The following is a 12,883-nucleotide window of genomic DNA, read 5'->3' on the forward strand; positions in this document are numbered from 1 at the left end:
GGAGAGGGTTCTTACACATGCTTCTCCATTCTGGATCAGTGGGGTTGTTTTTAATACAGGAATTCGTCCACAGGGTTTTGATCAAGCTTGAGGAGTGTCACTAGCCAGCTGTGACCAGGGTACCCTGAAGGATAGTTCACAATGGGCAGAGAGCTGCCCATTTATTAGTCCAACGGGATCTTCTCAGCTTTTTGTTAAACTGCGGCTTCCGTGACATCACAGGTACCTGCATGCTGGCGGTGACATCATCAGTGCCCACTCTCCCAGAAGCCACTGAAGAGACGGCCATGTGACAAAAGATAAAAGGCCGTGGCAGGCTGGAATGTCGAATTATATCATGGTCTTTCGTGCAGGTCCCTGTGCAGTCATGGAGACACGGTCGAGAGCCCAGTCATAACTGGTGTTCTAATTCCTTTTTTTGTTCAAATTTAGTGTAATCAGTTAAGAAATGTGGCATGTACTGTACAGGTCTTGTCTGGCGTTCTCTGAAATTTTAGTATCTTGAGGTTATATGGATTCAGTTTCTCTTCAATGATTATTATATAGGAAAAAGTGAAGATGTATTAACCACTGATGTGTTCCCAAATGTACCAAAGGTCAATGAAAATGCCTTTATTTCTTTGTAGTATTAGACATTTACATCTCCACTTCACACACACACGAACAGCTTCATAATGCTTCACTGTAAATGTTAATATATACAGCAGGTAATGCCTCAGTTCTGCCTGGATCTGTGCACTGGAGTGAACCGTGTTCCAGGCTGAGATTGTTTTAGCTCATGTAGGAAGGTGAAGGGGAACCCAGGAGGAAGTAATTGTGTTGTACGAGACGGCAATTTTGTTCAGGTTCGTTTTATTACTTTTCTTATGGTTGTAATGCGCTATTACAAAAAAATATTTTGTGGAGCATTTGAATGGTTTAATATCTTTATTAAAGTGTTAATAGCAGTGCATCTGAAGTAATTTTGTAAAATGACTCAAAGCTTAAGTGACATTTTATTTGAAAGCACCTGAGTGGACTTTAAAAAAAATATTTTTAAAAAAATCCTATAAAACTAAACTGAGATAACTAATCAGTAAAAAATATTTAGAAAAGGCCATTATTAGAAAGAGTCTGAGACAGAAGTCAAAGCCTGAGGGAATCAACTGCAGCTAAACATCACAGATGAACAACCTGTTCTAGGGTCAGGAGATGAGCTGCTCTTTCCATCGCGATCCCTGGGAGAGACACGGGGCCTCCTCTCCTCTTGGCCGCCAGAGCTCTGTGTTTCTAGCTGGAGTACAGCAGTGTCAGCAGAAGGGTGGGCAGGAGGAACAGGAGCCCCCCAGCCACGGCCACGGGACTGGCCCCCCCCTCCAAAGACACCCCACCTGCTGGACGAGAAGAGGAGAACCCCAGTGAGCAGTTCTGCTCATTCCTCACTGGACACGGGTCATTTACTTAAATGTGTCCCAGAGTAGTGAGATGCAGTCTCCTTTCTCATGAGTCGATCTTGGTGCTCTGTGCTGTATAAGGCAAGATGCTTTGACAGGTCCTTAAACAATGTAATGTTACAGGGGAAACAGGGAATGCGGTAGAATGGTCAGAGGTTAAATAAAATTACTTATTTAACTTTTTGAAGAAACCTGGTATTTGATATGTACGCGTTACACGATGTTTTAGGTATTGTCACCCTGGTCTCATTTCCCCAAGTGGGATTTTATTGCTAAAAACCATACAGTGTATTTCCACTTCTGTGTTTGTCTTGCCCTGCAGCTCAGGACTGTCTTGGCTCCTTAGTGAATTTAAATGCATAAAAAGTGAAATTACCCTTTAGACACCCGGAATGTTTAGTGCTGGATTTTGAAGATGGTGCTGGGTTCATATTAAGCCACGGGATATTTGTGCACTGGCATGGCGGTTGCTGGCATTGCCAGAGAGGTGTGATGTAAACTGAGGAGTCAGCATTTTCCAGAATCATGCCCAGGTGCCCCCAGGACACCCTGAGCTGGTTTCGGGGGGGTGCCTGAGGGATGACACTCAAATTGGGGGTTCAGTGGTAGAACAAAGGTTGTTTGTGGTGTTTGTGGTGCTTGGCAAGGCAAGGGTTAACTGTCAAAGAGTAAACAGGCAAAGACGACTCACTGATGGTCACTGGTTCCGACCTCACGTTCAGCCAGTAGACCGTTCTTTGCTGTGCTACGGTTGCCCTGAAAAACAATTTTAAAGCATTAAAAATTTTTTAAATTAAAATCGATAAATGAAGATTTATTTGGCTAATGCTTCTCCTTAAGTTTACCTCTCAGAGCTGCACTGTAGTGTGAGCAGTCTATACAAGTACTACGGAGAGTCCTCGAAAGATAATTATGTTTCAGAGGACACTGTTGAGCTCTTGCACATTTGAAAAAACGAATATTTGTAACGTAAGGAAGGGAAGGGCATCAGAGTACGCGCTGCGGAGAACAGGCAGAAAAAGAATGAACTACAGATGAGTGTGTGAATCTTGCCTCCCCACACCCGGAGAGACTAGATGGCTCAAACATTATGCTTCGTCTTCTGTCTTTTAACCTTTCAGCATGCTGTAAACCTCTGCCTGCCTTGCGTTCTGTGTGATCTTTGAGGAAATCTGTTTCAAGGCAGATGAAGTAAGCGGCTCTCACATGAAGAAGACGGAGCTGGGCCCGCTGGGCGTGATCCAGGTGTAGACAGTGGAATTGTTCTTGATGTTGGTGTTGCTGTGGGTGATCGCGCCTTGTTGATTCCCTGAGCACTGCGAAACACACAACACATCGGCTCACAAATCACACAGCGGGCCAGGGCCGGGGCGGAGGACAATGAAACTGAGTTTCACGCGCGATGTGAAGGCAGCCACTGGGAAGATGGCAGCGAGGAGGCAGGACCTGCTTTCGCACGACATCGTTCACAAGGAATTACGACGCCCAGCATGGAGGTGCGTTTGAGGATGTTTAAGGAGTGCTTAGGTAGAGTGGGACCCGGCTTGACCACCAAGAGTGAGGTCCAGCCCCCTGGCCAGAGGACGAGGAGACTGGGACCCCCGTGGAGTGAGGAGCGACCCAGGGGCGTCCGCGGAGGGTGGAGGAGGGGAGCGTGAAACACAATGGGAAGAAAGACGGATTCATGTAGGATTAGCACAGCGTTCAGGGAATGACGTCGGGAAAGGTTATGGGTTTGAGCAGCTGGGATGAAAGTCTCTCGGTTGTTGCTATCCCTCCTGAGCCTCTGTGCTGTATGTGCATGTGACAGCCTAGATGTACAGCGGAGTGTTTGTGCAGATGTCACCCACCGTTAGAAATTTGGTGTTGGAAGGAGGAGTCTGCCAGCTCCCCAGGGCACGGGTGTCCGATCCTGACCGAGCCTCCAGGAGAACGCCTGCGTAGTCCGGACCCAGGATTGTTACTGAAAGCACAGAGGCGAGACATTTTCAGCCGAGGCAGTCAGGCAGAGGAAGCAGGCCAGGAAAGATAACCATAGAGACGCACTGTACAGTGTCACTGTCCCCTGCAGAAACCCGGAGGGCAGCTGTAGTTTGCCTGGTTCCATAAGGAAGGAGCTGATGCTGACTTCTGGGTGCTGCGTAAGCAGAAACTTGTTTTTATCCATTTACCTGTTAAATAGCGGAGCTGGTCTGAGTATGTCCCCCCAGACAAAGGCTGATCAACAAGTGTGTCCTAAAAGATGTGCTATAAATGCTTTTATTGAACATTAGTGAAAGGTTTTTTTAGAACAGCGTCATGCTTCAGGAAGGTGTGACTTTACCACAGGGAAAGTGGTAAATGTATACACATTTGCTGACTGAGCCGGTGTCTATACCACCATGCCTTCGTTACAAAAGAGTTCCTTCAAGACACAAGGCTCTGTAAAAAAGTGTGCAGATTCCAGAGTGACAAGTAGCCTGTGCCTGTTCCGAAGAACAGCACGTTCTATCCTACAAACAGCATTCCCCAGGGATATGACAGACGGATTCTTACATCTTTCAGACAGACTCATGGGTTTGCCATAGGGGAATCTATAGGTCCTCCATGATGATGTTGATTTTAAAGGTCCATGTTAGATTATATCTTAAGCTAATAAAACATAAAAACCTTTTTTCATGATTATTGCTTCAAGTCAATATCAAAATTTTACTGCATAATTTTTTATTTTATTAAATCTCACTGGCAGCGAATCTACTTCATGTGATGGGTTTTTTGAGTTTCTTAACTTCCGTGACCTAGATACAGGAACAAAAGTGTCTTGAGTAAGAGGGCATTAAGAGACACACCCGTTCCTTCTAGCGGCTTCTCTGGTTTTAGTGAACAAATGTTTTAACAGGGGTGACATGGCGGTACAGTGCGGTGCATTGCTGCCTTCGCTTCTGGTCCTGCGTCACTATTTGTGAGTAAGTTGTATGTTCTCCCTGTGTGGGCGTGGGTTTCCTCCCATAGTCCAAAGACATACCAGTAGGTTAACTGGCTTCTTGGAAAATTTGCCCTGGTCAGTGTCTTTGTGGGTGCCCTGTGATGGGCTGGCGTTCTGTGCAGGGTGTAGCCTGCCTCATGCCCATTGCTGGCTGGGATAGGCTTTGGCTCTCCAGCGATCCCGAATTGCTAGAAGTGGTTAGAACATTGATGGAGTCATGTTTTAGACCTGACCAAGACATCAACCGATTCAAAACGTGTCTGTATGGATGAGAATACATATGTGTATCTTTATCATCTAACAGTTGTCATCCCTTTATCTCCTTTATTGTTCAGAGCTATTGTCCAAAATCGTTCCCCAGAACATTACTCCTGGAGGCTTGCCACTGCTCGAGGGCACTTCAAAACCCACTGTAAAAAACACTTGCTCTAAAGGGAGAGGGGAGGGAGGCTTCGTACTTAGCCCTAATGCAGGTACATTAAACTTTCCAACTCAAATCTTTTTTGTCTTTGAAGAACAAAACCGACGAAAAATGGATGATGAAAATCTGATCTTATATATTCTATTGATTCTCCCACTGATCTGCATCTCTGAAATGGATTTCACTGAGTTATGATAATATCAAACCTCCGGGAGATTACAATGATATAATACACTCAAAGTGGGGCAAATTTAAAATTTAAAAGCTTTCAAAAATTATTCTATGAAAATATGAAACCTTCTCACTGATGTCTGGTGCACGGGAACAAATTGTTCAAACAAATTGCACGGGAGTCACCTACTTAATTGCCTTTAATTAGAACCACTTCCATCATCTTCTCTCTGTTACTTCAGGTCAGCTTAAAAAAAGAGCCAGTTTACACAGCTTTTCATCACCTTGCTTATATCATCTTGGAAATGAAAAAGACAACTACTTCATTTAACTTATTTTCATATAGTGGCAGAGATGAGCAGAAGTGATTTTTAATTGACTCCGGAGACGAAACACTAAGCAGTATTCCTGGTATTTCCTTTGTGCGGAGGAGGAATGCTGGGAGTTTACCTTGGACCGGCTGGCCCGCTGTGCTGGTTCTGGTGCTGACTCGGATGGTGTAGGGTGCCGGGGGAGGCTGTGGCTGGACCCCTTGATGAAGAGGCATCATGCTCTCACAGGCTGAAGTGGGGGCTCCGTTGGGAAGGCCAGTCACAGGCGGTGAGACCCCCAGGAGACCCAACACGGACAGCGCCGGCAACAGCAGCCCTAACATCTCCGCACTGAAGGGCTCTCCTCACCCTCCGCTGAGTGAGTCGGAATTTGCAGCCGGTGTCTTTTCAAAGGGGTTGTTGCTGAGTCACTGAGGCACAAAAAATCAATTTTCTTCACTTCCCACATTCCTCCTGCCCCCCTCCTCTACCTTCTGTGTGGGAGGAGACAGCCAGGAAGTTACAAAATAATAATAAAAAAATGTTTATCTTATATGTGTTATGATGACTAATAGAACACAGAGTGTTTATTTACAGCTTGGGCCTGAAGACAGGGAAGTGGAAATAACTAATCCCCCTTGTCAAATGTGACAAAAATGATACTGGATACACAGTATATTTATGTCAACAGAGTAAGTACTTCAGGTGTGTCGAATCATCTTTCTCGACCCATTACATTTACTAACATATTTATCTTTATTATTTACAAAGGAGCACTTTTTTGTTGCTGCAGAGTTTTTAGTTTTTGATAAGTACCAGTAGGCGTGAACTCCGTGAAGTTGGCCCCCCCTACAAGAAAGAAAGCACCTCATTCCTTAGTGCTGCGTTTGTGCTGCTTTCGTTTCCAAGATATAGCACCTTGTTTTTCCTGGTGACTATCTACAAGGAACTTTACAAGTACCAAAGCACTCAGTAATTCCTGGAGGTGATGAAAACAAAGGGTGCAGTGTGTTTCCTGAACCTGTCAGCCAGAAAAAGAAGGCACAATACTGAAATGTAAAACATCCACCCCACCCGACCAGACAGACTCAGAAAACACACTGCACCCATTGTTTTCATCACGTCCAGGAATTAAAGTACCGAGTGTGTTGGTACCTGTAAACTTCCCTGTAGTCACCTGGGCTTGCAGTCACGTGATTACCAGAAACGAAAGCAACAGAAACGCAGCACTAACGATTACGGTGGGTTTTATCGTTGTGTTGTTTGTTGGGTGGGGGAGACAGATTCATGGATCTGGACAAGCAAACATGTTCAGGGTCCTTACGCACACTGCAAAAGTCACGACTTCACCTGGGAGAAATATGACTATCTAACAAAGGCCATCAAATCTGTGTCTTTAGAGGTCAAGGTGTGCCCTCATGCTGTATGCTACATCAAGGACTGATTGCCCATAGGAACCTTGTAAATACAAACACGTGGAAAATGACGGTTTATTAAAGAACTAAGATATATGTTCACTTATGATATGTGAAGATAATTTTTTTTTTCCAATATTGCTGCGGCCGGCATGTATGAGATGGTAGACTTGCCAATGTGCTATGAACTACCTGTGTCAACTTTGTACATAGTGCCCCTTAAAAAAACATCCTGGTTCGTTTTCACGTTGACGAATGTGCTTTGCAGAAAAAGTGCAACAGTGGTCTTGTTGTTCATAAAGTTGCAAATTCAAGCCTTTTTAAATCCTTTGCTCGAGAGGCGGGTCGAATCTTTACATGTCCCTTGGTGCGCATGTTTATTTAAGAAGGAGACAAAGAGAAACCGATTACTTGACCGGGGTCACTGGGGGTCAATGTCACCTGAAAAACAAGGCACTATATCTCGGAAACAAAAGCAGCACAAACGCACAAATGCAACATATATGAATGAGGTGGGTTTCATCGTTTGTGCTGTTTGTAGGGGGGCCAACGTCACAGAGCTGGCCACTAATCCATTGGTCTCACCCAACCTTTTCTTGAAAGACATCAGTGTAATGGCATCATGGTTTCAGCAGCATAGCTGGCTAGCTTGTTCCAGGCTCCCACCACTCTTTGTGTACAGAAGTATCTCCTGGTCTCAGCTTTGAATGCACTCTTACATAGTTTCCACCTGTGGCCATTGGTTCTCCTTCACTGCTTCTGAAGTCCTTTTGAATACTTGGACATGGAGATCAGGAGAACTCTAGGTTATTAGTCTTCTCCTTCTGCACGATCCAGGGGTGTGTGTAAGCCATCATACTAGAGACATGAGTTAAGAGAAAGTTAGGCAAGTCATTGTTCAAACCAAATCTCCCATTTTATGGGTGCTTACAATCTTGGGCATCAATACAAGTAGTCCTACACCCTCTATGTCCTGAAAGACATCTCCTTAAGGAGGCGGTTCACGAGGGGGTCGGTGTGGTCGAGGTGGAACCAGGCTTCCTGAAGGGAACCCTGCTCAGGCATGAGATCTCCTCCTTCCTGGGGCGGCAGGAGACAAGTGAAGAGAGGGATAGGGGATCGTGTTCAGGTTCAACTTTACAAGACGGCTTACGAGGAGCAGGAAACCAGGAAACAGAGAAGGGACATCACGAGACAGCGGAGACAGGAGTGTGTGCAGCGCTCATCTCTCACCCCTTCTGCAGCTCTGTATCTGTGGGATCACTCAGCCATGCTTCACACTCCCTGTTTGAAGCCTAATTTAATCACTGACCATGCAAGAGCCTCTGGTCTAAAGTCTAAAATCTCTTGGACTATGGTGGTATAATTTATGGGAACGTATCTAAGACTCAGCTGACAGCCCTAGATGTGACTTACAACAATCTATGTCAACTTATTCTGATTTCTACTTATTAAATTAATTAAACAAGTTCTACTTATTTAAAAGCACTTATCAGAACAAAATACAGGATATTCTTTAGACCGTCTGAGCAAAGATATTTTAAGGTTCATTGAGTATATTATGAGATTGGAAGGAAAGCTTTTAGCTACAAGGCTCCGATGGATTGGAATAATTTACCCACTAAACTAAGATCACAGAGTTTAATTTGTGTATTTAAGACTAACTCATTTTGTATTTAAAAACAGGATGTCCTTGTAATTGAAAGAATTATATTCTTATTAATTTTCAGATTTTATTTATTTCAGATACCTTTCATGGCAGCTGTATTGTTTGTATTTTTATTGTATTTTTTTATTGGCAGCTGTATTGTTTTCTTTTTTTGTTGTTGACTCATCAATTTTTGTATAAGTATTGTATATGTGCTCTAACGTATTCTAACATGGTGCACATCAACTTTGAAAAAACATGAATAGAGTATTTCAGTCATTTTCCAATAAAATCATTTCCAAACATAATGTTTTTATTAGCTAGGCTAGTTTCTTCACAGAAATTGCAGCTTTCTCCTTGTACAGCATGATCAAATTGTAGTTTTAGAAGACTGCAAGTACAAACCACCCTTCCTACTCGTGATGTGCATGTCCTTCAGGCTCCTGTCAGATGAGAGTGTGTGAAGAGAAATGCAATTCGTTTCATGGTTTGAGTGCTTTTTGACTGAAGACAAGCATAACAGTGGCGGTTTCATTAGAAGACACATCACATGAGAGAAGGAGTGAGCTGGTAAATCTCCAAAATGTTTTGTAACCTTTAATCGCCTTGCATTAAAACTTCACAAATTCACAAAAATGCCTATTAAACACACAGAAAACGTGTACTGTATCCTGTTAACAGGGGAAGCGCTTCAGTGCTGTGAGTTTGCACAAATGGTTAAGAAATATGAAAATAAACCAGTAACGTTGGTACATTGTGTGATTGACTGAGACTGAATATTTTGTTTTCCTTATATTTTAGCCTGCCAAATTGCATTTGTGTTCTCTCTTGCATTAACTATATTTTCAGCCACATGTTACTGTAGTGTGGTCACCTGATTTTTTAAATACGACCCCACAACACCTTTGGGTACACTGTAGACCGAAAAAAAAATGTTGTTCACCATAATGGCTTGGAAGAAGAAAACAACTGAAACCTCAAGGAACCACGGATGGAGTGTTTCAAACAGCATCTGCCAGCATCTGATTCTCAGCACTGCCACCCACCCCCTCTCAGCCCCTGCTTCGCACTCACAGAGCTCTCCAGCCCTTCCCACCGAGCAGGGAGAGGATCGAGCCCATCAGCTCCCACCTACCTGTAGCCCGAGCTCTTTTTCCATCATTTTTCCATGCCTGAGCAGCAGGCACCATGGGGTGTGCACCCTCCAGATCCCCCTGCCACTATCACGACCCTCAGCCGCACAGAGATGGCCGGGACCTGGACACCTGCTCCACCTTCATCTCCAGCCTGAAGAGCTCCTCTTCCACCCCGGAGAGGCCACTGTGCAGCCCTGCCGCTCAGCCGCAGCCGGAGTCCCGGAAATCCTTCCTCGGGGGTAAGGGAAGGAGCTGGGAATAGCCTGAGTCTGAGATCTGTCTTCTCTCTTGCTCAGCAATAGCCGGTTCTTAACAGACATATAGGGATTAACTGCACCGGCAGCTCAAAAGGCCTGCATTTGCAGACAGACCCAGGTTTCACCAGCCATGTCCAAAGTATTGCTGTAAAGGACTGTCAGTGAAAGGCTCTGCATTACAACTGTTTTTTTATGTTTGCAGGGTTTTTCAAGAACATCACCAGATTTTCCCTTGGGGTGTTCTCTCTCAGTTCATGCATGCATAAAGATTTGTTTTGCTTCGCCATGGCTGACAAAAAAAAATCCAACAAGTTAGTATTAAACTAACATTTTGAATCTGTGTGCTTTTGCTAAAGACCAGCTAATATTACTGGAGTTATAAATATGCCATTTACAGTTTAGTAGCAGATTGTCTATAGGCTCTCATGCAAAAATCACCAGATGGGCTGTGTTTCTCATTGTGTTTGCACTTGTCAGCACTTCTGCTCCTTTGCGTACTGCACATTGAACAGAACTTGTCTCTCATTAACCTTATGGCAAGTCACGTCCATATTTAAATCCATAGCTCAATTCTTAACAGAAAGAAGTGGGAATAAAGCTTCAGTATCATTGCATATGACCAAGTTGGCCCAAAAGTGAAAAACTCAGGCCTCCTCTTTAAAAATCCTTCAATGGTAACAAACTGCAGCCATCAGGTGTTTCTGACTGTAGCAGTAAATGACACTCTCTCATTCTTTTCTTCTCAGTTCCTTGCAGTGACCATCATGGACACCCACTGGTCCAGTCCCTGACCCCTGAACCGGGGAAGTGCCAGCTTACAGACAGAAGGCTCAGTGGCACGGAGGCACCTGATGAAGAAAATTAAGCCCAGCCTGAACTGATACCATTCTGTCAGCTCACCAGCAGGACCGGTCTCGCTGGGAGACCTCTCAGATGCAAACACACACTGGAGGACCTACTTTTCCACATCTTGAGAGCTATCGGCCCAGGGAATTCTACAGCAGTGTGAGACAGGGTGTTCCTCCACGAGGAGAAAACAAGTCCTCATGCTAAGACTTGTTTCAAAACAACAACATATCATTTTTTTTCATGATAAAGAATGTTAGTGTGTCGTGGTGGGTTACATCGACATGCATCAGTACAACATTTATATATTAGCAATTCCATATTAATACATTTCTACATGCAGCACATGTCAAATAGGACTAAAACAGTACAGCTGATTTACTAACACTTTCGGTTATTTAATAGTTGTTTCACAGCTCTTAATTTCAGTTAAAGTCTTACTGAATACATTGGTGTTTTGTCTTGTAAATATCCAATAATTTAGTTCAGATGGGGAGCTGCGTCAGCATGCGTAGGCTGCAAAGGAACAAGTAACAGGTTTATTCCCTGCTGAAAAAAAGAAGAAAGAGAACACAACGTTTTGGCCGTGGAACACCTGAAGAAGGCTCCACGGCCGAAACGTTGTGTTCTCTTTCTTCTTTTTTTCAGCAGGGAATAAACCTGTTACTTGTTCCAATAATTTAACCTTAGTACAATTAAAAAAGAGGACCCTTATCTGTCATATGTAGTTTTATTTCTTGCTTGGTGTTAACCGTTTTGGCATTGGAGAAAGAATTTCTTTCTTGCCTAATACCCTTGGCTGGAATGTGTTGAATAATTTCCATTTCCTGAATTGAGAAAGCACAACGATGACAATCATTTATAAACTATATGAGAAATCAAAGGACATTTATTATTAGAAGCATTACGCAATTTTGGGGATCAAGTTGTATCTGACTTACATGTATACACAGTATGAATTAATTGTGTTTTATTTGAATGAGCTGTTATGTTCTGCACCTCTCTGCAGCTGGTAAATGAAGAAGGCTCAACAGCCAAAATGGAGTATCTACTTTTTGACAAATAATTAAACTAACCTTTATCATCTCTTCCTTGTTCATTCGCATCTTTAATGTATCCAGCAGTTCAGAAAAGGCTTCAGTTGTTACAGTGGATTTTAAAGACGAATTGGTCAACTTGGAGACCAAGTCCGTTCAAAAACTTAAACCAACTTGGACACAACTCATAAATAACAGCCATCTCAATGCACTCAGACAATATACTGTACATTGATACAAAGAAGGAATGACGAAGACTTGATGACTTGAGTATAGAGAGGGCTTTCATTTCGGATAATTCTCTAAAAAGAGCAGATCTAATATCACTTACCAATAATAACCGAAATACCGGTTCGGGGCGGGGGGCTTTTAAAAAGGATCAGTAAATACAGTATCTTTGTTTTCAAATTAATGTTTCGTAATGGAAAATAAAAAGAGCATTTAATTACTCGAGAACAAAGGACACTTTTGCCGTCCCTTTCCCCATGGTAACCTTCATCAGAGACAATGAAGTACCAGAATAACAAAACAAAAAACAGCGCTTAAGGACTCTTCGTCTTCCATGATCTCCCAGCAGAAACTGTTCAGCTTGGAACATATCAGGTCATGTGAATGAATATTAATGAACCGTTGCCGCTAATTCACATACTCTTTGCACATAACTTATCGCTGAAAGATGATCCCTTTACAATGCAACGAAAACATTTCAAACACTATTCCAGGGCACATGTTATTATATTTGGAGTAGCTCAGATCTACCGTAAAATTAATAACAATCTAGGATTAGCAAGGATTTTCCAAAATCAGACAAGAGGACTCTCCTTCGTCAGCAAGGAGTTTGGCTAGTTGTATTTGTACTAGTAGTAGATGTTGGTAACAATTTGTAAGCCATTTCGAATCGAAAACATCTGAGGAACAATTCCGGAAATTTAAAAAATATTTGGAAATTATTTCCAGCCGCAGAATGAAGGAGCAAAAAGCAAAAAGCAGGGCACTCCCGATGTACTGTATCCCTAAAACAATCATAGCTGATACAAAAACAGAGCCCTTCGTATACAAAACACAATCGCTCTTCAGCAACATAGGAACAGGTAAAGGTTTATTCCAAGGTTTATTGGACCAGCAGGGAATAAACTTTTACCTGCTCCTCTGCAGCCTACGCAAACTGACTCAGCTCCCTACTCGGACGTCTTCAAACGAAATTGTTGCCGAGATGTTGTAAGAAATTGTTACAAAGCTCGAG

General features: G+C 43.2%; 1 protein-coding gene across 2 annotated transcripts; it reads right to left on the reverse strand.

Annotated features, from left to right (window-relative positions):
* Positions 1-914: 914 nt before the first annotated feature.
* On the reverse strand, positions 915-5,724 carry LOC148828843 (putative defense protein 3). 2 transcript variants are annotated; one of them, XM_088924747.1, is made up of 5 exons: positions 5,441-5,724; positions 3,284-3,396; positions 2,640-2,749; positions 2,125-2,189; positions 915-1,370 (listed from the first exon to the last, which is right to left on the reverse strand). In XM_088924747.1, exons 1-5 carry the CDS (start codon positions 5,643-5,645, stop codon positions 1,270-1,272), a joined length of 594 nt encoding a protein of 197 aa, XP_088780873.1. In that variant the 5' UTR covers positions 5,646-5,724; the 3' UTR covers positions 915-1,269. The 2 variants fall into 2 exon arrangements, with proteins under 2 accessions (XP_088780873.1, XP_088780872.1); XM_088924746.1 differs by having other exon boundaries at positions 915-1,373.
* Between the last annotated feature and the right edge of the window lie 7,159 nt (positions 5,725-12,883).

This window comes from Atractosteus spatula, chromosome 9, assembly GCF_055471065.1.
Source record: "Atractosteus spatula isolate fAtrSpa1 chromosome 9, fAtrSpa1.hap1, whole genome shotgun sequence".
Taxonomy (NCBI): Eukaryota; Metazoa; Chordata; class Actinopteri; order Semionotiformes; family Lepisosteidae; genus Atractosteus; species Atractosteus spatula.